At 35.8% G+C, this 27,394-nt stretch overlaps 1 protein-coding gene across 1 annotated transcript in view; it reads right to left on the reverse strand.

Moving 5' to 3' along the window:
* Nucleotides 1–1,227: 1,227 nt before the first annotated feature.
* grik2.S (glutamate receptor, ionotropic, kainate 2 S homeolog) overlaps nucleotides 1,228–27,394 on the reverse strand; it is a 339,099-nt gene continuing 312,932 nt past the window's right edge. Inside the window, exons 15-16 of the mRNA XM_041564634.1 lie at nucleotides 15,326–15,576; nucleotides 1,228–4,495 (exon numbers count right to left, since the gene is read on the reverse strand). Coding sequence (XP_041420568.1) covers nucleotides 4,331–4,495; nucleotides 15,326–15,576 — 416 coding nt within the window. The 3' untranslated portion in view covers nucleotides 1,228–4,330. The remainder of the gene's footprint in view (nucleotides 4,496–15,325; nucleotides 15,577–27,394) is intronic.

A 27,394-nucleotide genomic window follows, 5' to 3' on the forward strand; every position in this document is an offset into this window, starting at 1 on the left:
CAAATTTTGAGCTATTTTTGTGTACTTCAACTAGGGAATAGTCCAAATTAGATTTTGGAAAAAAAAAATCTAAAAATCGAATATCGAAATTTATCATGTACTGTCTCTTTAAAAATTCAACTTCAACCATTTGCCATCTAAAACCTTGAAAAAACATTTTTTTCTTCAAATTTTGAGTTTATGGGAGTTTATGGGAGTTTTTAAAAACTTCCTTGAACTCTAAATTGGACCCTTGATAAATCTGCCCCTAAATATAAGGGAACTATTTATTAAAACTACATTTTTCTCCCATTATTTTAATAATAATTATATAACCAAACTCCCATTAGTGATCTGGCTTATTTTACTAACAATTTGGATTGAAAAGTGTCCGTGTGGGGAATATTGTGCAAAAATCATGGGACAATTTGAATTGTGCAACTTTTTTTAAATGTCTCCCAAAAACTCAAATTATTCCGACTATTGAATGATAAACTCAAATGTATTGAATGAAAATCATTGTCAAACAGCCCAAACCTTTTGACAATCATGAAAGAAAAGGAAGTTCTAATTGTTAAAGGGACCATCTGCAGTTCACTTTTACATGACTTTGACAGGTTTTAGCTGGAGTATTCAAATTTTTAGCAGCTTCGGAGTATAATAATATCAAGGTTTTATTTCTAAAAAAAAAAGAGTTTGGATTTTTCCACTTTCAACTCGACCAGAAAAATTTGAGGTTTCATAAATAGGCCCCCACAACTCTATTTAGAAAAATTAACAAAAAACCTTGTAGTATGTTTTGCCCTTAGTTTGTTTCTGTTGTTATGTAATTTTGTAATTTAGGAGTATGAAAGGGCATATAACATTTGCAAAAAAATTAAGGAATATAAAGAAATTCTCTAAACTTCAGTACTGGCATTATGATATTTATATAGTTTAAAAAGACCATTGGATGCAGTCAGGGTTATCTAAAAGGAATACCAAAAATAAAAGTTTCACTTATTAGTGTAATTATAGTGAGATGTCTCAAGATCTTCTTTTTATGGATAACTGCAACTAAACATCAATGTATTTACAGCACATAATGTTCTGACCCTAATGGGGGAATGTAATATGTTTTGTTAGCACTAAAAACATTTGCAAAAACTTTTGCGAATGTTAGCGGTCATGTTTGCATCTTCTGATTACAGACCTCAATGACATCCTCGCAATATTTGTGAACATGTGCAGTATATGTAATAAAATGTCTCAATCGCAAAGCATTTTTTTTATTCAATGAAATTTCAGAGCATGTGTTTAATGCTAACCTTTGCTTAATGATAACGAGCGATGCTATATTTGCCAGTGAGTTATTTTACATTGCGAGCAGCACTAAACATTCGCAAAAATGCCATTTTAAATAATGCTTGCAATTTTTAATTACATTCCCCCTTTAATGTACAATATGAAAGATACATCTGGTGATATTCAGGTTCGAAACAATATTGCTCCTTGGAGAAATGTATTTACATTTAAATACTCAGTTAATGGATAGTATCCAGCAAAATCACAATAAACCAAGCATTAAGAAGACACAAATGCTGAGGTCATACAGATATATTAACCAAATATATAAAAAAAAATAGGCTTTCCAGGACAATGGGCAATAAACACATTAACTGAGACAAACCATTCTCTAAGCATTTAACAGCAAGTATGTGAAGACATACAAACATAGGCAATTTACTAGTTCATATTGTTATTTGCAAAGGGGAGTATTCATTGCCAATGGAAAATGATCGTTGACATTGTGATCAAACTTTCTAAACTTTTGCAAATACAGCAAATGCATTTATGTATGTGTGCTATTTTCTAGTAATGTATTGTACTCAGCCAGCTTTCTTTACTTTCTCTTAAAAGTGTGACTAATACCACCATTACATATATATTTTTTTATGAACAAAGTATCATGTTTTTTTACAAGGCATACACAAAGCAGTTAAAAAACTGGTTGATTATCACAGTTGTGATGGGCAAACTGAAGTAGGGAGAGTCATGACTGACTATACTAAGGGTTGTACCCTATACATTTCATAGCTTGAGATTCATTAGTCTGGTCAGGTTTTATATTAGACACAAAGCACCCAACACTCCAATATGTCTTTTTGGACAGCTTGCAGTGTAAAGATCAATTTAAGCTACAGTACCAATACTCTCGTCTGCTTCTTATTATTAACACATTAACTCATAAATATGTATAAATATGTATTGTTAAGGTGTATGAGTATTTTTTTATAATTAGCCTAATATACAAGAAATACAGAATTGAGTTTCTTCATGGTTAATAAATAAAATATATGAAATGAGAAACCAATATTAGCAAATTATAGACTAGTGATGCAAAATAAATTCTGAATATCCATTATAACTCTGATAATGGATGAACAGTTTTCACCATTATATGGCATAAATATTTTCAATATCCCTTTTTTAAATAATAGAGAGAAGTCAATTAAGGTGATAATAAGGAAACGATCAAGAAAGATTAAAAGGTACACTACCACCCTTTTGGATCTAATATTGAAAATATATTAAACTATTAAGAGAAGAATATATAATTGTTGCATAACATTCCCTTGATTTGTTAATGGCACTTGTAACAATGCTTGTATATTCTGCTTTGCCCTACACAGATATTGTTAGGTATTTTACCCTTTTTCTCTACATGTTCTTTAAAAAATTTGGCTTCATTTTGTGTGATATTCTTTTAAGCGTATAGTGTTTCAAGTAATATGGTGTGATATGGCCTTTTAGATGGAAAAGCTAGGCCAGAGTCTGATAAAAGTGAAAAAATGCGGGTCAACTCAAACGCACTGTGGCCACATTTCTATTTAAATGTTTAAAGCGTGCCAAGAAAATAATTTATATCATGTTTCAAGTAGTATACAAAATAAAATACATACATTTTTTTCATGTTTATTTTGTGCATTGTATTCAGACAGGAAACTGTGTGTACTGAAACTGTTATCACAATGTGGTCAAGAAGACTGTATTTTACCATTTACACACAACTGATCATTACAGTATGTTTGTAGCTTTGTGAAAATCAGGGGTGTTGCATGGGAAGCAGTGCTGGTAGTGCAACAAGCAATATTTAATTGAAAATAATATATTTTTTATTGAACTTGATAAAAATAATCTCACCAAACGTTGGTGGTGCCCCAACACTACCATTCTTGCTTGGCATCACACCCCTGACAGAAGCGTATGTTCGGATTTTGTTGATAAAAAGAATTACAAAAAATTCCATACAAAAACTATTCTTATAGAAATTTTGCATTTCCACAAATAAACCTGAACAGTTTTTTAAATAAAAATTGCTCAAGGATTTTGTTCATTAAATGCTGACTGTGTTATTCAGTCCACTCAAAGTTCATTGATGTGACAATTATGTGGTATGTGAACTTCTACACAGCAGAACAAAACTGCAGAGGCTCAGTGGGGTTTATATGGCAAAAGGGAAACATTTTCATCTCTCTGTAGGGTATATTTTGACACTTTCTCTGCAACATACACATTGCCCTCTACTAAAATAACAGTTAAAGTTACATTCTTCTGAACTCCATAATGCATATATCAGCAAAGACTGAGTCAGACTGATTTTTTTTTACTTAGAAATGCTGTATTCTGGTTGAATTGAACAATACAATTATTGCCTTGCTGTTTTATTTGACAGTGAAACATGGAGTCCACATAACTGATAAAAATCTTCTGATATGTTTAGTAATTGCTTGCCATCCTTAAGAAAAACCTTACAGTGCCTGCCTGTCCAGTTCAAAAGTTGAGTTTGCCATATACTTATAGGTTAGCAGTATCATATTTCTCTTCTCCGCTTTGCTACACAGAGCATACAACTGTTTTGATAAAGTCTAGAAATGATCTTTTGTTTTTTCGATGTTTGCTCTGAGAATTTTCAGTTGCATTTCGTTAAAATTGGTGAGCTTCAAAATAACTTTTCTCTGTATCCTTTTTTATTTTATTTTTTACATTTTTTTTGTTGATTTTATTTTCTCTCGGGACCTCATTTGAAAAGCAACCACAAAACGTACACGTTTACATTCAGAAGAATGGTGGACCCCTTGAAAAAAATGTGTTTAACCTCCGCAGAAATTCTTAGTTTATCCATGAGTCTTGCAGTTGGGATCTGACCAATGGATCAGAAACGTCTCAAGTTCATAGACAAAGCAACATGAGGTAACTCATTTTATTTGCACAGGATGCATATTTCCACAGGAAACATTCTTGCAGAGTTGTTTGGAAACTAAAAACAAAAAGCTGACAGTTTGTGCTTGGGATAGTCTTAAACCCAGCTCTATGCCATAGTTTCTTTTCCTGGCAATCTTCTGTCATTAAATGTGTGCATGTTGATAACTTCCTCTGTTTTGACAATTACAGGAGGCTGTGGTTTATGTTTTAACCGTCGTTGACACTTAAGAGACATCCTCAGTTCTTCTACCATTGCACTGCAGAAAGACCTCTATAAATAAAAACAGAACAAATATTTCAAATCATTATTATATAATGCAATACATAGGGGTTCATAAACTATTAAAGGTATATTCCTTTGGCGCAGCATGTCCATTTATCAGTCCTGTAAATGTGTCATGTATCTGCTTGAAGCTTCCAACAAACTGCTGTCATTTAAATATGCATCACTTAGTAATTAAAATGATGTATCAAGCTGTGAATGCTCATTACAAATTTCACCTTGTCACTAAAATTATTTATCTGCCAACTAATGCCTGGTGATGCACATTATGAGCAAATATACTGTATTTCAAACATATGTTCAGTGGAACTCACATCCAAAACCATTTGTGTTTTAAACATTTTTTTTCTTTGGCAGGAATTTTTTTTTTATTAAAAGCAGCATCACATATTGATACATACATTAATTGCTAACTATATAATGGATTCAAAAGAAACAAGTAAAAACTATTAGTTGCATAAAAAATGACATGTACAATCATTTCAACTTGCTAGGAAGCAGTAACTGTGCCCATGCTGAGTTCAACATAAACCATTGTTGTTACTGTAGGAAATGTGTATTGTTCAGACTTTATATATGGGGGGTAGGGATGGATGACTTTGACCCGTTTCGTTTCGCCAAAATTCGCCTCCTGCGAAATTTCGCCAACGGGCATTAGTCTATGGGCTCATCTTCAGCAGAAAAGGTTAAAAATTTTGCAGGTGACCCAGATTTCTAATTAGTAATTCTCATTCCTAAATTTTAAATCAAGAACCAGTATATGCGCTATATCCATATTTGTCTATGAAGATTTCCATTATCCAGGTTCTGATATATAGTATCTAGTAGGGATAGGGCTAAACTGACGAAAGTTAAAGTACAGTAGTTGTTCGCTTTCCAAATTCTTTTTTCAGTTCACTTGTTTTCACATTGTTCGCCAGAAAACATTTCAGCTGCTTTCCATGTTTTATTTGAAACAGTTTCTCCAAAATTAAAGTTTAATTTTCATGTGGTATTTCAGTCTGGTAGCTCAGTAATCCAGGTGCAGAGTCTGAACCATTACAATATACTACATTTGTTAATAAGTTTCTCAGCAGCATCTGTGGAATGTTTTTTGTATCAATTAGAACTGTTGCCTTTAACGAAACTCAGGAATACTGCTCAGCAGGGCCAAAGATAAGGAATGGATTAACCTATTAAACAATTCAGAATGGTTTACAGAGTCAGTTAACCTTGTATATACTTCAGAAATACATAAGAAGGTGAAACATGAAGCTTTAAACATCAGTAGTAGAAAAATTGGTATAAATAGAAAATATAAAGTACCTGTAATTAAAAAAAATATTTCTCTCTGGTTTACTTCTGAAACCAATTGGACTGAAAAAAAGTGTTGGGAGGTGAACTTACCCTTTAAAACCATTTTATCACTCATCCAATAACAATCAACACCTCCAGTCAGAGAGCCAGGGCTCATCGGGTTTTTCCCTGGTGTCCCGCTGGCCCAGTTCAACCTTGTGGCCACCAAATAAACTAGTTAAAAATGCTTCTTTGAACAATACATTTTAGAAATGTTCATTTGACCTTTTCTTATGCTAAAGTTTTTGTACACATAAAAAATGCAAACATACATGAATTAAGTAATTAATCGTGTTAAATAAGTTTGGGTTAACCAAGAAATAATACTGAAAGGAAAAAAAATTAAAAGTTTGCAGATTTATTTAAAAATACACTAAAAAGCTTCAATAAAAACTTGGATATGCTGAAAATGTATTCATCTCTTTTTTATTCATCAGCTACACTTAACCTATTTGACATAAGAACCGACTTTCTTAGACACCTTGCTTGTTTAAACATGGCAGTGGATGTCACATTCAATCTGTAACACAGCTTATGTTTCTTAAGCAGATGCTCCTAGACTAGAAAAATATATTTTAGTATTAACCATTTCTATATGGCATCCATGTACAGATTGTAACCATTTATACATGGCATTCTTGTACAATATGTAACCATTCTACATAGCGTGCTTGTCTGGTTGGTAATATGAAATTATTCTAAACATTCTAAATCATTATTTTAAGATGTTTTGTTTTAAATCTGCTTTTAACCCTTTAACCTTGGTTGTTGACTCTACAAAGAAACCATCACACCATCACTTTGTTATCATTATGTGAAAACCAAAGATTTGAGGGTGTTCTTTATTAAAATCAGATTTTTTTCTGGTCGGAGTTTTAAAGGGGAAAACAACATTTTTTCGAAAGATTTATTAAACCCCAATGCTGCTAAAAGTCTAAATAAAAAAGTACTCAATGTATCTCAAACCTGCCAAGGTCATGTAGAAGTCAATGGCAGATTTCTCATTTGCAAATGGAAGATATCATGATCTGCTCTGGGTTTTGTACAATAATACAAATAATTTGTGGCTTTTAGGTGATAATTCAAAAAAAGTTTTTCAGGCATCAAATCCAAAAAAAATCATACGATTCAGATTTTCCCATCTTTTCCCATACCAGATTTTTTGATATTAATTTACTGATAAATGGGGTAAGCGCAAGGGCATTTGGTCCAATGGTTTTAAGAAAATAGCGAGATATTTTGAGATTTTAGTAAATAACCCCCTTTATGTTGCATGGTGCTATAATGGTGTGCTAAACAGCTATACCTTATGTAAGATGCATTGATATAATTTATTATGCATTTATGACACTAGTATTAAGATGAAAAGTGGATTTTATATCAGTTGCTATGCTATATTATAGTTGTAAGGTATCTTGGACCAAAACTAACATGCACTTTATCTGCAGCTCCAAGCTTTTTCTTGTTGAATAGGGATCTGCTATTTTTATTTTGTTGTCAAATTAATTTATGTATTTTGTTCTGCAGCTCTAAAACTTGGATTTCCACTGCTTTCTAGCATAGTAAAACCATAACAATTGGAAGAAGTTTGAAGGCCATAATGAAAGAGAAATATATGTAGGACAATAAAAAAAACACAAAACACAATAATGTGAAAGGTTACTTTGACTAGGTCAAGCTATTTTGTGATAAGCAGTATTTGCAGTAGTTTATTTCCAAAGACTGCTTGTAGTGAAGAAATCTAGCACAGATAAACTTTGAGTTTCATTTAAATTTACACAGAAAATGTCAAACCTTTATGTATTGTAATCATTCCATAAATGGACATTTATGTGTTTTGAGGAAGAAACTCAAGGTCACATGTTTAGAAAAAAAATCATGCCTTTACTATTTAAATGTAGTATATCAATCAGTACAAAGTATGTTGAAATTTAGGTAAGCCGCCTGGCCAGTGCAACCTGAAATTCTGCCTTTGTTTAGGCAAAAAATAAACCGAAAATGCTGGACTTTGCATAATTTTTACCCTTGCTACTATCCCTTATTTCCCTCATTCTATTAGGGGGTTATTTAACTCAACTTTATCTCACTTTATTGAAAAAACATTCAACCAAATTTCCAAACCTCTACATGATTTCAACAGGTTTTAGCTGGAGCATTTTTGGATTCTAATTTTAAGCAGATTCAAAAGATAATACATCTCGGAAAAAACAATTGAGTTTTTGTTCAACTAGAAAAAAATGAGATTTAATATATAAACCCCTTAGAGTTTTTGACCCAGCCAATATCTTCTCTTCTAATGTGGAATAGTCTATTTATGAAAATGAAAAAATATAGTATAGATTAACTTGTTTTTACTGATTTTGCCCATCTGTTTAAACTAAGTTTAGTAAGTAAAGCTTCATTAGACTAAAAAAAGTAAAAATATGTTTTTTATATTCAAATAAAGGAAAATGAAGAACAATGATCTTGCCTGGTTATCTATATCTCAATATTATGATAATAAATACATGTATTATAAAATGTTAGCATCAAGTTTTCATAAAGAAGCGAGAGTTGACCAACACATATGATTAATCAAATGATATAGCAAGAAAACAGAAAAAAAGATGTCTTTCTGATTTAACGCAAATATATTTTTATATTACTTTCATTATAACAGAGAAAAAGGTTGAAGTTATTTCATTTAAATAAATTGACTTTTCTATGCTGCTCTATGATACTGTTCCTGTGAAAGTAACTGTCAAAATTCAGAATGAAAGTGCAAGATTTGCTCAGAAGTTCATTACCTCTGGCATTGCATGTCAGATATTGTTTGAAACCATGTTAAAATGTCCTAAAGCTATAATGGCAGTAATCTAGCAGTTTATGGCTTGTGTTAGAGGTCAATGTTTTCAAATTTTCTAGTATATATCAATCAAGAAGCTTTCCATCTTTACTGAAGTTTGCCCTGAATGCATATAAGGCTCTCTGTTGAGCCTCTTTCCTAATAAGCTTCTGTCTCTACAGGCTACTTCTTATGGGAATTTGAATGATGTACTACACAGCTTTTCAATAGAGCCCTTTAACTCACGACCTAACAAAAACAATAAAAAAGAACACAAAGCCAAAAAAAACCTACAACATTTTAGAGAACTGTTATGCAGTTTATGGACTAAATACAATTATTATATATATCTACTCATTATTATTATGTAGGTACAGATCATATTTTATTTCTTAACAAAATACAGAGATTGTGTTAAATATAGATATTCTGTCTTACAACATGAATAATACAGATTTGCAAGTGGGTGGATGTACACTGTAGGAATTTACTACTAGTAGGTACTATGTGCTTGCAGGAAAATGCTATAGTTGCCAAACAGTAAAGAGTTTCTGTTAGCACTAGCAGTGCAGATATGTTCCAAACTCAGTCAGCAACAAGCCAAGTGGGCTGCCTTGTTGGTTCTGAGATGCAATCATTGCAGGACCTGACTTCTAACAGCAGACATGTGTCTGCTGTTTTCTATGCCTCTTTCAGCCCCCAGCACCTGCTTACTGACTTACTTACTTCCTGCTGCATAGACTCTGCATCAAGGGACCCTCCAATGCTGCCAAAAATCCTCCTGTCCATAAAACTGGTAAGTGATCTGTTTTCGTTATCAAACAGTTTAGTGGACCTCTGGCATTAATATTTAGGGTGTTTTATCGGGTTACCTAATGACATGTAGGAGATAAGATGCTGTAAAGTGGAAAAAAAGTAATTTTGAGATACTTTGGAGTAAATATACATGTGAACCCATTATGAATTCAGAAAATCTGAATGCCAAACCCCTGGCATTCATATTTAGAATGGTTTATCTTTTTAACTAATAAAGTGGCAGATAAGATGCTGCATAGTCGAAGCTTTGAGGGGATTTTTAAAAGATTTCACAATATTTTATAAAAGCAATAACTTTAGGAGAGAATTGCAACTTGGTAGTTTGTAGTATAAAAACATATTTACCTATATCGGATTTGTCAGAATCTGTTCTTTCCAAAAATGTGTAGTTTTGTAGGGTTAACCTACTGTTAGTGGAATGTTTGGCCTTGAAATCAGAAGAATGCAGATTCGTGTCATCAGTCCCACCCCATGTCATCTGCCCCGCCCCCTACACCACCCACCCCACCCCTGATGCCATCTGATCTGTCCCCCAATGTCACCAGCCCACCCCCTGACATTACCAGCCTGTACCCTGTCTATTTTTCCCAAAGAAAAAAGATGGTAACCCTAAGACTGACATACGGCGGTACTGTGAACTACAAAGCACAAGTAAGAATCACAGCATTGTACAGTAAAGGAGTTGAGAGGACATGGCCAACAGCTCATAACTGAAACTAGCAGTGGCTAAGCTGAATAATGACAATGATCAACTGTAGAAGTTTAAAGTAGAAATGCTGCTATCCAGAGATGATGTGTGGGAAGTTATAAATACAGCTAGACCAGATGTTAATCTGCAGGATAAGAAAAACAGACAGACAACAAATAGTGGAAGATAAGCAGCTTATTCATATAAGGCTTCATAATATGGCTAGAGGCATGTGGGATGTGTTGTTACAACCAGAATAGCAAACTATTCCTGCTACGCTAACTATACCAGATAAGATTCGGCACAGGAAAGGTCATGCAGGAGTATATAAAAGCAATGTTGGAGGTTGTAGCACAACTCTGCGCAATTGGAAAGGATATAAAAGACAACCATGTTTCAGCCATACTTGTGATTAATGCCCTGGAGACAAGGCCTAAAGCTGAACTAACACTGGAATTTATCAAAACCAAGCTCAAAGATGAATACAAGCACCGAAAGGAGAACGCTATAGAGAATACAGAGACTAATACGGAGGCAGTCTTTAAGGCCACAGAAACAAAGTCACATAAGAAAGAGAACAGATTACGTTCCAGATGCAAGAAACTAGGACAATTGATGAAAAGATGATGTTCAATATGGAAAGCAGAGCAATGGTCACATTTTCCAAGTAATTCTAAGCAAACAGTCAGAACTACAGAAAATGACAATGACAGAGATCAGTTGCATGAAACTTTTAAAGTAACAAACACTCCTCCAAACCAGAACTGGTATATAAATTCAGGAGCAAAAAGTCACATGAAAAGCAAACAGAAACATTTTTACAGAGTTTTATCCAAATAATAAAGAAATTATTTACCTTGTAGATAGATGTAGCACTACTGTTGAAGGTATTGGGCATTGCATTCTCATATGTCACAATGCTGATGGACACAGATTGCCTATAGCAATAAAAGATGTGCTGTATGTTCCAAAACTAGAAGGTGGACATAAGGTGGTTGGGATCCAAAGGACTCATCACAAAATTCCAAGGTGATAAGTGCACTATCCAGAGTATTCAGTAAAGGAACAGGCAAGATACACACAGGGCACAATAATTGCATTTACATGTGACACAGGTACCTAAGCCACAGACATCCTGATGGCATAAATTAACTGAATAGGCAGAACTTGAGAAAACTCACAACTACTGTGAGATGGGAGTGTTGTATCAAAGCCAAAACAACAAGAGCAACCCCTTCAAAAGTAAGCCAGTACAGAACTTCAAAACCACTTGACCTTATACACAGGAGGTAACAGATACATAGTGGCTTTTACAAAAGACCATTCAAGATGCACAATATGTAATGGAAAAAAAAATCAGAAGTGTTTGATGAATTGCAGGATTATGTGACAATGACAAGTAACAAAATTCAGAGAAATCCATTTGTGTTTAGAAGTGACAATGAAGGTGAATTCACTGGGCAAAAAGTAGAGAATTTCTTAAAATAACTTGTGATAGAGCATCAGAAGACTGTCCGATATACATCAAAACAGAATGGTGTAGCTGAAAGGAAAAATAGAACCGTAACAGAAATTATCAGATGTATGCTGACTGATTTCGGACTATCTGACAGCTACTAACACTGTCATAAAAACACCATAAAAATTCTGGCATGGCAAAAAACCAGGTGTGAAACACATCAGAGTTTTTGGTTCCAAAGCATTTGTTTTCATTCCAGAAGAGAAACTCAGCAAACGGCTAAATAAGGCAGTAGAAGGTATCCTAGTTGGATATGTGGAAATTCCAAAGCATATAGAATTCTGGATCCAAATATTGACACGGTGGTGATCAGCAACAGTTTAACTTTTATTGAAGACCTAAGAGATGGTGTAATGACTTCAGTTGAACCAAGACCAGTTAATGAGAACAATACTGAAGTTGAAGTTGGAACTGAATTTAACACCACGGATGAGCAGACACAACCAAGCTCTTACACTGAACCAGGGCATTCAATGATGTTGAGAGAACGAGAACAAGCCACCTGCTCGGCTTTCATGCAAAGCAAATACAGCTTGCATATCTGAACCTACTGTACTTGCTGGGAAGACATATCACAACCAATAAATGGATAAAGGCTGCTGAACAGGAGATTAAATCACTACATCACAACCAAACCTGGAAACTCGTGGAGTTACCAACAGGAAGAAAAGCAATTGGCTGTAAGTGGACTTTTAAAATCAAGTTTAACACTGATAACACAGTTGAGAGATACAAAGCAAATATAGTTTGACTTAAACTACTGTCCATCTGAGGACATGGTTGCAGATATCCTAACCAAGCCTCTACCTTCAAAGAGATCATTGGAACTGTTAAAGAAGATTGGTTTTCAGTTTAAGCCTTTTGCTGTTGAGAAAGGGTGTTGGAAAATGTGCAACATCATTCATGCTTAAATTTTGTGTTCTATACCGAGTCAGTCACAAGGTGGCACTGTGAATATTGTTAATGTGTGTTTTCAATGATATGTGCTGTTGTATTACTGCACTCTGTTACTTTTGTCTCTGCTTCCTTCCACCATATTGTTCTTGGTTTTTCATACTGTTAAATGTGATATGTGTTATTCGCCAGTAAATCTTTTCACAAGTTGCTGTGCTGAGTATTCCCTGTGTGATCATCATAAAGGCCATGTCTGCCAATAAGTTTCTGATATATGTGTTTATATTATGTGAAATATGATTTTTTTTCCCACTTTTTAGATACTTAGAAGCCTATGAGGCAGATTTACTAAAGGGCAAAGTGGATAACACCGGCGATGATTTGCCAGTGTTACCGCTCGCAGGGACTTCACGATTTGCTAACGACTGCATGCACCAACTTGCTAGCGAAAGAGAAAGACGCTAGCAGTGATTCGCACTCTTATCGCCAGGCGAATTTCTGCTCTGGTGAATGGAAGTTACTCCGCAAATTCACTAAAATGCGTATTTTACTGAACTTTACTTCTATCACCAGACTTGCCTTCGCCAGCTCAGACCAAACGAAGTGCAATGCAGTGCATAGATCTTCCTCATTCTTCAGTTACTTACATCATATTCTGTGAGTGGAAAAACTTCTAAGTTCAAAAAACGCTGGCGTCTTTTCCTTTTTTCAGGCTGATAGACTGCACAATTCCTAAAAAAATATTTTTGTGCAACCGGTTTCCCCCATACATTTTCTAACATATAGAACATTATTTTACAGTGGGCTCACGTTTAGGGCATTCTATTGACTTTATTAAGGTTCCCTACACGTGTCTACTTATCAGTGTAAACGTAATGTATTTGATCTAACATAAAGAGGTCCATTCAACTTTAAATTTCCCGCCATATGCAAATCAGCCTGAGCGCAAGACCTCTAATGAATTTGTGCTAGGTACAATTGAACAATATCACATCTTCACTTTAATTTGCTCGCATTGCCGAAGAAACGCTAGCAAAAATTTGCCATTGTCCATCGGCCAGAATGAAACTTTACATTTTAGTGAATTAACGTTGTCCCAGCGATTATACGCCTGGCAAAGTGTTGCGATGGGTGCGAAGCGGTCTCTGACGAATTTTTGCCGGTTAGTAAATCTGCCCCATATCTTGTTGCAGAAGTGAAATTACACTAACATTGTAATATATTTTAAAAGCTTATATTGTCCTGTAAAAAAGGTAGATATACAGTATAGTTTTCCTCCAGAAAAGGCTACCAAGATCAAAAAAAAAAAAAATGCAAAAAGTACCTAATTGGCTGGCAGTGACTGGAAGCCAGTCAGATGAATACATTATTGTCTATGTTCAGCATTACTGGGTGAGGGGTGGGTGGCAGGCACAGGCCGTATTAGGACTGCTTTATACCCACCAATTTTGTGCTCTGCTGCTTGCAAAGGTGAAGTGAGTGAGTACTAAGGGGGATGATTCTATATACGAAGCGCAAAGGCAGCTACCAAAAGGGCCAATCACATGACATGGGCTTATATGGTGCCATTTGGTGAACATGCCCAGTTTTGTCTGAATGTAGGATCCAGACAATGCACAGCTCTTACATGGGGACTTGGGCCTTGTTTACAAGAGGGTCCTGGCTTTGTTTACCCTCACGGTAGGGGTTAATTACCTTGGAAAAAACAAAGCATTCATTTGATTACACAACATCAAAAACACAAAGGTTATCATATGCAGTAGAACCCTAGTTTTACTTTTGTCAAGGGGCTGTGGAAACAACTTACTTTAATTTAATTTCTTTAATAAATTATTTCACATTATTCAGCAGCAAAGTACAGAAATGTCACCACATCTTGGGTCTTTTCCCTTAACTTTTTCCCTTTGCTGCTTCAGCACTGTTTGCTTTCTCAACTGCTTCCACCCTCTCCAACAGAGCTCCTGCTTTATTTTGCTACTAGAGTGCCTTTTCTCCTTCAGGAAAAACAGGATTTTTTGATACTCACCATAAATCCTTTTCTCTGTAGTCGATAGGGGGACACAGGGACTCATGGGATTAAGCTCCACCCTCTAGGAGGCAGGACACTTAAAACTCATTTGTAAGGGGGCATGTCCGGGACTCGGGCTTAACCCCACATTATCACAATCCCTCAGTTTGTACCAAAGAGACTGCTGAAAAAAGGGATTAATGTAACTTGACAAAAACTTGCAGAACAGATAATTCAGGAAAACCCTTCCTATGGACCAAGGTGGTCAACTTTCACACGGGGTCGGGAAGCCCTGTGTCCCCCTATCGACTACAGAGAAAAGGATTTAACGGTGAGTATCAAAAAATCCTGTTTTCTCTGTCATCTCAGGGAGACACAGGGACTCATGGGGACTTAACAAAGCAGTCCCAGAACAGCATGGCGGGAGCGAATTTGGAATTTAGGCACGTTACTGCTCCACAGAGTGCAGTACCTTACGGCCAAAGCAGGCTTCAGCAGAGGAAAACATGTCAAGGCTGTAGAATTTTGTAAATGTATGCACTGAGGACCAGGTGGCTGCTCTGCAGATCTGATCCAAACAGGCCGAGTTAATCCATGCCCAGGATGATCCCACGGACCTTGTGGTCAATCCATAACTGTTCCAAAGATCCAAAAGGATCACCACAGAAATGAAAAGACTGAAAGCAGAATCAATGAATATAATATTATGTCAAAATTAGTTTTATTGTGCTTACCTTTTCTAATTGAGCATTTTTTTTGGACTTATATAAAAATTCTCCAACAGCAACAAAAACAGAAAGAACCAAACCAGCTGCTAAAACAATAAAAATTCCACCAATATTCTGGACTCCAAGGGCACTCGCTTCTTTACTTTCTTCTTCAGGGCAACCATTGCCTCTCCACCATTTTTCTTTCATCATGTGGAGTACTCCTTCCTCCTGAAGCTGCAAAATGGCTATTGTGATCTTATCTCTGTATGGCGAACCTATGAAATATGAAATGATATAATGTTACATATAATTCTCCACTAAGTAATGCAAATTTCAAAAGTAAAAGTAGTAACCTCCGCTGTATGCTGGCAAATGCAGTTTGTCAGGTAAAATGGGAGACCTAGAATTAATTGCATGCTCTAAAAATTATGATATAATTGGTATCACTGAGACATGGTGGGATGAAACATGTGACTGGATTGTGAATTTAAATGGTTACACCCTTTTTAGGAGGGACAGAGGGATTAAAAAGGGTGGAGGAGTGTGTTTGTATGTAAAGCCTGAATTAAAGCCATGCGCTAAAGAAATAACAATAGCTGGCACTGGTGAGGGTGTAGAATCACTCTGGGTAGAGATTTTGACTGGGCAAAAGGTAACAAAAAGTATTATCATTGGTGTATGCTATAAACCACCTCGTATAAGTGTCGAGTGTGAAGCCCAGCTACTCCTGCAGATACAAGCGGCTTCACAGCTGGGTCAAGTTGTTGCTATGGGTGACTTCAATTATCCAGACATTGACTGGGGTACTGGGGTTGCTAAGACAGAAAAAGCTAGTAGGTTTGTAAATATGCTGAATGACAACTTTTTATCCCAGCTCGTTCAAGAACCTACTCGGAATAACTCTCTTTTGGACCTTGTAATAACTAACAATACTGAACTCATCTCTAACATTTGTGTGGGTGAGCATTTAGGGAATAGTGATCATAACATGGTCTCCTTTGAGATTCTGTTGCAGAAGCAATTCTATAAGGGAGTAACTAAAACACTAAATTTCAGACGTGCAAACTTTGACAGTATAAGGGCATCTCTGTAACATATTAAGTGGGAAATGCTTTTCACAGGGTTAAACACAGAACAAAAATGGGCAGTCTTTAAAATGCTGCTTGATAAATATACTTGTCAGTATATTCCACTTGTAAGCAAGGAACGTCGTTGCAAAGCAAAACCTTTTTGGTTCAATAAAAGAGTTGGTATTGAGGTGGGTAAGAAAAGACGTGCTTTTAAGGCTTTCAAGTTAGCTGGTACAGCCGAAACATTTATAAGGTACAAGGAGGCCAATAAATTATGCAAAGAAGCTATAAGACAAGCTAAAATTGATATAGAAAAGGATATTGCAGCAAGCAGTAAAAAAATCCAAAATTATTTTTTAAATATGTTAATAGTAAAAAAATGAAGCAGAAAGGGGTGGGACTCTTACTATCAGAGGGGGGTCAGCTGGTTGATGAAAACAAAATAAAAGCGCAGATTCTGAACTCATATTTTTCATCTGTCTACACAAATGAGGAACCAGTAAGTGAAGGTTTCCTTCTTAACAGTACCAATTCTAGTAATACAACTAATGATGCATGGTTCACACATGATGAAATTCAAAAGAGACTAGAACATGTTAAGATTAACAAAGGTCCGGGGCCAGATGGTATTCATCCCAGGGTAATTAGCGAGCTTAGCTCTGTGATTGCTAAACCTCTTTACTTAATTTTTCAGGATTCATTGAGATCTGGCATAGTGCCGAGAGACTGGTGTATTGCTAATGTGGTGCCTCTATTCAAAAAAGGATCCCTTTCTCAGCCTCAAAACTATAGGCCAGTTAGTCTGACGTCAGTGATAGGAAAGCTTTTCGAAGGGTTAATAAAGGATAAGATACTGGACTTCATAGCAAATCATAATACTATGAGTTTGTGCCAGCATGGTTTTATGCATAATAGATCTTGTGAGGTGAGGTGAGCAGGGATATCGATTCTGGGATGGCAGTGGATGTGATTTACTTAGACTTTGCTAAAGCATTTGATACAGTGCCACACAAAAGTTTACTGGTTAAATTAAGGAATGTTGGCCTGGAACATAGTATTTATACCTGGATAGAGAACTGGCTAAAAGATAGACTACAAAGAGTGGTGGTAAATGGAACATTTTCTAATTGGACCAGTGTTGTTAGTGGAGTACCTCAGGGCTCTGTACTAGGTCCCTTGCTTTTCAACTTGTTTATTAATGACCTGGAGGTGGGCATTGAAAGTACTGTTTCTATTTTTGCAGATGATACTAAATTGTGCAGAACTATAGGTTCCATGCAGGATGCTGCCACTTTGCAGATTGATTTGTCTAAATTGGAAAACTAGGCAGCAAACTGGAAAATGAGGTTCACTGTTGAAAAATGCAAGGTTATGCACTTTGGCAAAAATAATATAAATGCAATTTATACACTAAATGGCAGTGTGTTGGGAGTTTCCTTAAATAAGAAGTATCTAGGGGTCTTTGTAGATAACACTTTGTCTAATTCTGGGCAGTGTCATTCTGTGGCTACTAAAGCAAATAAAGTTCTGTCTTGCATAAAAAAGGGCATTAACTCAAGAGATGAAAACATAATTATGCCTCTTTATAGGTCCCTGGTAAGGCCTCATCTGGAGTATGCAGTGCAGTTTTGGACTCCATTCCTTAAGAGGGATATAAATGAGCTGGAGAGAGTGCAGAGACGTGCAACTAAATTGGTTAGAGGGATGGAAGACTTAAATTAGGTTGGGGTTGTTTTCTCTGGAAAAAAGGCGCTTGCGAGGGGACATGATTACACTTTACAAGTACATTAGAGGACATTATAGACAAATAGCAGGGGACGTTTTTACCCATAAAGAGGATCACCGTACCAGAGGCCACCTCTTTAGACTAGAAGAAAAGAACTTTCATTTGAAGCAACGTAGGGGGTTCTTCACAGTCAGGACAGTGAGGTTGTGGAATGCACTGCCGGGTGATGTTGTGATGGCTGATTCAGTTAAAGGAATAGTTCAGTGTGAAAATAAAACCTTGGTAAATAGATAGGCTGTGAAAAATAAAAAATGTTTCTAATATAGTTAGTTAGCCAAAAATGTCATGTATAAAGGCTGGAGTGAACAGATGTCTAATAAAACAGCCAGAATCCAGCTTCCTGCTTTTCAGCTCTATAACTCTGAGTTAGTCAGCGACTTGAAGGGGGGCCACATGGTACATTTCTGTTCAGTGAGTTTGTAATTGACCCTCAGCATTCAGCTCAGATTCAAAAGCAACAGATATGACCCATGTGGCCCCCTCAAGTATCTGATTGGTTACTGCCTGGTAGCCACTATATTAGAAACATTTTTTATTTTGCACAGCCTATCTATTTACCCAGTTTTTTTTTTTACACTGAACAATTCCTTTAATGCCTTTAAGAATGGCTTGGATGATTTTTTGGACAGACATAATATAAAAGGCTATTGTGATACTAAGCTCTATAGTTAGTATAGGTTTGGGTATATAGAATTTAATTAAAAGTAGGGAGGGGTATGTGTATGGATGCTGGGTTTTCATTTGGAGGGGTTGAACTTGATGGACTTTGTCTTTTTTCAACCCAATTTAACTATGTAACTATGTAACTATATCAGTGTGATCATTTGCTGTGAAAATAAATTTCCTTTAATTAGATTGTTGTAAATCTATTCAACACCAATGGTTGCCCTGCAAAATAAAATGAATAGTAAAATTCTTGAACATTTTTTCCACTCATGTAACCACAAATTTTGCCACAAATTTGCATCAAGCATAAAAAATGATGAGGAAATAATAGGAGTAATGTAAACAGAAATGTGACATCAAAAAATGTGGAGACATAAGGCATTCTTGGAAGGCAGCCCATAGCCATTGTATTAATATAATTCTAAAAATATATATAAACATTATTTCTATGCAATTTTAGTGTTTTGACATGTTATTCTTTAATAGGGGAATGTAATATGTTTCGTTGCAAACACCTTTGCAAATGTTAGTGTCCATGTTTGTGTCCTTTTTGACTGATTGTAGACTTCAACAACTTCATCACAATGTTTGTGAACAAATGGCTTTTGCGAACATGCACATGTAATAAAATTTCACAATCGCAAACCTGGGGTTTTCCAGATAAGAGATCTTTTCCTAATGTTGGTCTCTGTGCCAACCCCCTCAAACAATAAATAAATCTAATATGATTGCTTTGCCACCAATATGGTTTGAATGAGCTTAGATAAGATTATGTACAGGGTACAGTTTTATTGATACAGAGATAAAAGGAATTTAAAAAATTAGAATTATTTGCTTAAAATAGGCTTTATGGGAACCTTCCCTTAATGCAAAACTTTTAGTATACCAGATTTCCGGATACGAGATGCCATAATTGTACTGCTAAAATGTAATGTGATTGAGTTTTCATAAATAATGTCAGCATGTATATAAGAGGTGCAGTCTACTGTAAGATGTGATATATGTTAATGAGCACAAGAAGATAATACATGCGTATATATGAGTATAGGCATTGATAAAAAAAAAAAATAGCGACTTGAAAAGTAAATCTGCATTACTCTTGAGAAAGAAATAGTTTGGCACCGTTAATCAAGACTTAATCGTAACAGAAGAAACATTTTGCACCCTTGAGTATAAATAGATTAAATGCTCTACATTGTACTTCCAATGCAAACTTTTAAACAGTAACTGAAATCCATTCAAATTGATAAATAGAGACAATAACATATCAGACACCTCATTTGATTATGAGTGCCATGCTAAAGCCTTAGGCCTAAAATAATTTAATTCCTTTACTGTCACAAGAACAAAGTAGAAAGTTATTTATAGATTCTCAAATATGGGGACAGAGAGCAAAAGAGAGCAAAGAGTTCCAATCTACTGCACAATCCCACCGGTATAGCTTGAAGATAATTCACTAAATTTATATGTTTCCTTTAGACCTTATTCAAGTACTAAGCTTCACTGAACTATTGATTAAAATATTATTCCTCAAGCATAAAAATCAAGTTACAGAAAGCTTGGTACACATGAAAGTAGGTTTTTCCAAATGCTTTTTCGAAAAGCTCAAAAGGCCTGAAGTTTAAATTGTTAAACTAAAATGTTAGGAAATGTTTATTTCAATGTATTTTTTGTCTTTGTACATTAACCATTTCTGTTCCAATTGTAACAGTATGAAATGAAATATATTCAACATCACAAACAGTCAATACTTTTGTGATTTTATAGGGATTTTGCAGAGTAGTTCTAAAAATGTAAACAATAAAGTTAGCAAATTGTCAGTTCTACTTATAACCCTGCAAACTATAAGGTCAACCATCTCTAATATTTCTGCTCTTCAAAATCTACCTTTGTTCCAATTATTGAACCTCCCACAACCTGCTTAATGTTTTACAATCAGACTGACATTTTCCATAATGTCACCTGATGCCTCCATCAATAACCTAAGTGTGTAAAGTGTGTAAGCATCCAAACTACTCTTCTAAAACTGCAACATTCACGCTTCTTAGACATATAATTAGTTACTTTCATTCTGTCAAATGAATATAAAAGTAGATGGGCTTTTTTAAAGTTGCATAATATTATTATTACAAAATTAATCCTATTACAATCTTATTAGTAGTAATGTACAGGCACAATTTTGATGCCGGCGACGGTAAATGGACGCCCATTGACTTTAATGGGTGCCGACTTCAGGTTTGACGCCGGCATCCATTTTGATGTGGGCAAATTGTCGCAGGCAGCAAAATTGCCGTTTCGCAAATTTTTTGCCAGTTTTGTGGCGAAACGGCAATTTTGCTGCTTGCGACAATTTGCCCACATCAAAATGGATGCCGGTATCAAACCTGAAGTCGGCACCCATTAAAGTCAATGGGCGTCCATTTACCGTCGCCGGCATCAAGATTGGCACCTGCGTTGAAAAAACGTTGATGCCGGCATCGATACTGTCACTGGCTTCAAATTTTTTTCGAAGCTGGTGAATTTTCATCAGTGAATTTTTGGCTGCAAATCCGCAAGTTTTTTCACCTGGCGAATAAATTTGCCCATCACTACACTCCAACAGAACTATTAAGGATGGTTGTAGAACTATCAATGTGGTTGTATGAGGGTAAGGTGGCAGAAGATGCTAAATTAATCAAAGAAGGACTCGGATCTAAAATGGAAACAACTTTGCTGTAGGCAAGTGGCTAACAAAATGTGCTATCTGGATAGCTTTTACAAATTTGATTTCTTCGAAAGTGGATAATAAGATTTTGTTCTGCAACAAGCTTGCAATGCGATCTGTTGTTTTTTCGCCGGCAATTTGGCGAAGCCTTTGAGGAAGTCGCAAGATGAAACGCGTCAGGCTGTGACGTCACCCGTGTGTGCCTAAGGACTACACGCTGCGGAAAAACACCGGTAAAAAAAACAATAGACCGCATTGCGAATTGTCCAGACTTTGACACCAAGGGGACTTTGTTTCAAAACACCAATACATTGTGAAAATGTGAGTGCAATTCTCTTTTATATATTTTATTATTAAAGAAGATTTTACACTATTTTAAGCGCATTTCCATAGAATCACTGGGATCCAAGAGGGAACAAACAGACCCTATTGTGAAAAGCAACACTATATCTGAAGGTCTACACATTTTAAACGTTTGTAAGTACCCACTTGTTACCCCATCTAATACCGCTTGGATATATGCCTGCACTGTTTGGTTAAAAAGCTGATGGTAACAACCATAAAGTTGAAGGAGAAAAAACACTTCCCCCTACAGAGTGTATGGTCACCGTAGCATCAATCAAACCAAAGATTAAAAATACTACACTATATTAGTCAATCTATTCCCTTTGTCTACCCTCAAGCTTTTTTTTAGCGCTGGTCCTCGTTTGTGTTTATATTTTCCAATCAGAACCTGAAACACGTACTTATGGTCAGTCTTTAGAGCAATAGAATAGCTGAAGTTGCCGGTACCACGTGCAAGTTTATGAAGACATCGGGAGCTTAGGGAGCTAAATGTGTGGCTTAAGTCTTGGTGTAGGAAGGAAGGGGTTGGGTTCCTAGAGCACTGGGCTGATTTGTCCTTGGGGTAAAACATATACAGTCATGATAGATTGCACCTCAATGGAAGCGGGTCCACTATGCTAGGGAAAAGAATGGCCTAGAGGTTGGTTGAGTGTTTAAACTAAGCAAGGGGGGGTGAGAGAGAATTATGGGGAAGCTAGGGTAGACGGGGTAGTTGGATTAGTAAGGGGTCATGGAGGAAGAGTGAGGGGGACATACATTTTACCAGCTAAGGAAAACAGAATAATACTAACTTAACATATAATTCTCCACTAAGTATTGCAAATTTCAAAAGGAATAGTAGTAACCTCCGCTGTATGCTGGCAAATGCACGGGTTTTGTCAGGTAAAATGGGAGACTTAGGGGCAAATTTACCAAGGGTCGAATTTCAAGGTGATGGAAGTTTTTTTAAACTTCCATCAACTCGAAATTTGAATAAAAAAGACCAACCGAAATTTATTTAAAAGAAAAAAAAATTGAATTTTTTAACTTCGAGTGAATAGGCCGTATTCGATCATTCAAATCAAATTTGGATCACATTCGATCAAATTTGATTCAAAGTATTTTAAGAATAAAGGTCCCCCATAGGCTAAAACAGCAACTTTTCAAATCTGAATCGAATTTGGACTATTACCTAGTCAAAGTACACTAAAATTAACTAAAATTCGACCCTTGATAAATCTGCCCCATAGACTTAATTGCATGCTCTAAAAATTATGATATAATTGGACTGGACTGTGCATTTAAATTGTTACACTCTTTTTAGGAGGGACAGTAGGATTAAAAAGGGTGGAGGAGTATGTTTGTATGTAAAGCCTGAATTAAAGCCATGCACTAAAATATAACCATTGATGGCACTGGTGAGGGTGTGGAAACCCTTTGGGTAGAGATTTCGACTGGGCAAAGAAAATTATCATTGGTATATACTAGAAACCACCTTGTATGTGACAAGTATGAAGCCCAGACATTGGCTGGGGTAATGGGGTTGCCAAGACAGAAAAAACATTTTATTTCAGCTTGTTCAAGAACCTACTATGAATAACTCTCTTTTGGATCTTGTAATAACTAATAATACTGAACTTATGTCTAGCATTTGTGTAGGTGAGCATTTAGGGAATGAGAGTGATCATTACATGGTCTCTTTTGAGATTCTGTTGCAAAGCCAATTCTATAAGATAGTAACTTTTAGACGTGCAAACTTTGATAGTATAATGGCAGCTCTGTAACATTTTAAATGAGAAATGCTTTTCACAGGGTTAAACACGGAAAAACATGGGAAGTCTTTAAAATGCTTCTTAATAAATATACTTCTCAGTATATTCCTCTTGTAAGCAAGGGACGTTGTTGCAAATCAATACCTTTTTGGTTCATTAGAAGTGTTGGTGTTGAGGTAAGAAAAGCCATGCTTTTAAGGCTTTCAAGTTATATCTGGAACAGCCAAAGCATTTATATGATACAAGGAGGCCAACAAATATTGCAAAAAATCTGTCAAGCTAAAAATCTATATGGAAAAGGGTATTGCAGCACGCAGTAAAAATTATCCAAAATTATTTTTTAAACATGAAATTTGAAAATGAGATTTAAGCAGGAAGGGGTGGGACCCTTAATATCAAAGGGGGTCAGCTGGTTGATGAGAACAAAACAAATTCTTAACTGTTATTTTTTGTCTACAAAAATAAGGAACCAGTTAATGAAGGTTTCCTTCTTAATACTACTAATTCTAGTAATGGAACTAATGATGCATGGTTCACACATGAGGAAATTCAGAAGAGACTAGAATAATAAGATAAAAAAGGTCCAGGGCCAGATGGTATTTATCCCAGGGTACTTAGCGAGCTTAGCTCTGTGATTGCCAAACCTCTTTACTTAATTTTTCAGGATTCATTGAGGTCTGGCATGGTGCCGAGAATTGCTAATGTGCTGCTGCTATTCAAAAAGGGATTCCATTCTCAGCCTCAAAAACTATAGGGCACTTAGTCTGACATCAGTTGTAGTAAAGCTTTTTGAAGGGTTAATAAAGGATAAGATACTGGACTTCATAGCAAATCATAATACTATGATTTTGTGCCAGCATGGTTTTATGCATAATAGATCTTGTGAGGTGAGATGAGCAGGGATATTGATTCTGGGATGGCAGTGGATGTGATTTACTTAGACTTTGCTAAAGCATTTCATACAGTGCTGCACAGAAGTTTACTGGTTAAATTAAAGAAAGTTGGCATGGAACATAATATTTGTACCTAGAACTGTCTAAAAGATAGATTACAAAGAGTGGTGGTAAATGGAACATTTTCTAATTGGACCAATGTTGTAAGCGGAGTTCTGCAGGGCTCTGTACTTGGTCTTTTAATTTTCAACTTGTTTATTAATGACCTGAAGGTGGGCATTGAAAGTATTATTTCTATTTCTGCTGATGATACAAAATTGTGCAGAACTAAATGCAACTTTGGCAAAAATGATCTACTATAAATGCAAGTTATACACTAAATGGCATTGTGTTGGGAGCTTCCTTAACTGAGGTTTTTGCAGATAACAAGTTGTCTAATTTTCGACAGTGTAAGAAAATAAAGTGCTGTCTTGCATAAAAACAGGCATAAATTCAAGGGTTGAAAACATAATTATGCCTCTTTATAGGTCCCTAGTAAGGCCACACCTGAGGGCAGATTCTGAGCTAATTTTTGTGTACATCGACTAGGGAATGGTCCAAATACGATTTGAATTTTAAAAAAATTCAAAATTTATCATGTACTGTCTCTTTAAAAATTCAACTTTGCCCATTCGCCATCTACAACCTGCCAAATTGCTGTTTTAGCCTATGGGGGACCCTTTTAGAACCTATTTGGAGTCAATTGGTGAAAAAATTTAGAATCATACAATTACTTCGATTTTTAAGATTCAAATTTGATCGAAAACGGCCCTATTCGATCGAAAACGGACCTATTCGGCCAAAAAAAACCCTTCAATTTTATTTCGGTTGGTCTTTTTAAGTTTGAATTTTGAAAGTTTTTCAAATTCGAAATTCGACCCTTGATAAATCTGCCCCCTGGAGTATGTGGTGCAGCTTTGGACTCCAATCCTTAAGAAGGATATACATGAGCTGGAGAGAGTGCAGAGACATATAACTAGACTGGTTAGCGGGATGGAAACTTAGATTATGAGGGTAGACTGTTACTAAACGGTCTTCTAATAACGTTTCTCTGCAGGAGGCAAACTATAAAGTTCTCTTCCGTTGGTACTTGGTACCAGCACGCATAGCTAAATTCTCTCCTGCGGCTGATCCTGCCTGCTTCAGGGGCTGTGGTGAAATAGGCACAATGTTCCATACATGGTGGACTTGTCCCGGTGCCTGGAGATTTTGGATTAGGATTTTTAACACGGCCTACTCTGTTCTGGAAGTTTCCCTGCCCAGAAATCCCGCTACGACCTTATTAGGTGTTAAACCTAAGGAACTTACCAATGCCAAATTTCGCTTATTCACTTTTATAATGTTGGCTGCTAAGAGGACCCTAGCTGGGGAGTGGAAACAAAAACGGATCCCTACAGACCCAGTAAAATCTAGAGTTGACTGGATTATAGTATGTCCCAGGAAAAAATGACTAGTATTTTGCTGGACACCCACCAGAAGTTTTTGTTAACTTGGAGCCCCTGGATTGATTATAGATATGGGCCGGGTGTGCCTAATATTCTTTTTTTCTCTGTAGCCGAGTTCTTTCGCTACTTAGAGTCAGTGCAGATGAGGTATTTTATTATATTATTTATTTTTATTCCTTTTTTTTCCTTTTTGGTTTAAAGTTTGACTATGTAATCTTTCTGTTTATGGTAATGCTATTGGTTTACCTGTCCATATTATATGTCGCTTGTGATGCTATTACACTGTGTGGTACAGACTTTTTGCTTATGTGTCATAATATGCAATTGATGTCATGGTTTAAAGTATATTAATGTTGACATGTGGATACTAGTGTTGTCTGATGTAGATAACTGTCTGTACACAAATGCTGTTACAAACAATAACATTTGTTGAGGTAAAGGTTGGGTTTGATTTCTCTGGAAAAAAGGCGCTTGCGAGGGGACATGATTACACTTTACAAGTACATTAGAGGACATTATAGACAAATAGCAGGGGACCTTTTTACCCATAAAGAGGATCACCGCACCAGAGTCCACCCCTTCAAACTAGAAGAAAAGAACTTTCATTTGAAGAAGCGTAGGTGGTTCTTCACAGTGAGGACAGTAAGGTTGTGGAATGCACTGCCGGGTGATGTTGTGATGGCTGATTCAGTTAATGCCTTTAAGAATGGCTTGGATGATTTCTTGGACAGACATAATATCAAAGGCTATTGTGATACTAAACTCTATAGTTGATATAAATACAGTATGGGTATATTTAATGTTTTGTGAAGGTATGGAGGGGTGTCTGTATGGATGCTGGGTTTCATTTGGAGGGTTTGAACTTGATGGACTTTGTTTTTTTTCAACCCTATTTAACTATATAACTATGTAACTATGTAAGTTAGTCAGAAAGAGTTCCTGGAGTTCCTGCAAGGTGAGGACATAGATGCCAAATCCGATGGAAAGATCAGTACTATGGAGGCACTGGATTTAGATCCAACACAGGTAACCTTACTATTATCTTTGTAGATATCTGTTATATCTATATATATATATATATATATATATATATATATATATATATATTATACAGTATATAGTTTCAGTGTTGTTTTGTATCTGTTATACTTAGTGATGAGCGAAATTTTTCACCAAGATTTGTTACAAAAATGATGCCCATAGACTCTAGTGGGTGCAGTAAAGAGTGACTGAAGTTTATCAGAACAGAGTTTATCAGAGTCATTTGACTGGGGGCTCCTGGGAAACAATATGTCTAGCCTAATGTCTGATTTCTGCTGGAGCAGAACTATTAACTAATGCGTTTTAAAAAAAAAACAAAACATGTTTTCCCATGGCAGAATACCTTTAATTTT

Source organism: Xenopus laevis, chromosome 5S, assembly GCF_017654675.1.
Source record: "Xenopus laevis strain J_2021 chromosome 5S, Xenopus_laevis_v10.1, whole genome shotgun sequence".
Taxonomy (NCBI): domain Eukaryota; kingdom Metazoa; phylum Chordata; class Amphibia; order Anura; family Pipidae; genus Xenopus; species Xenopus laevis.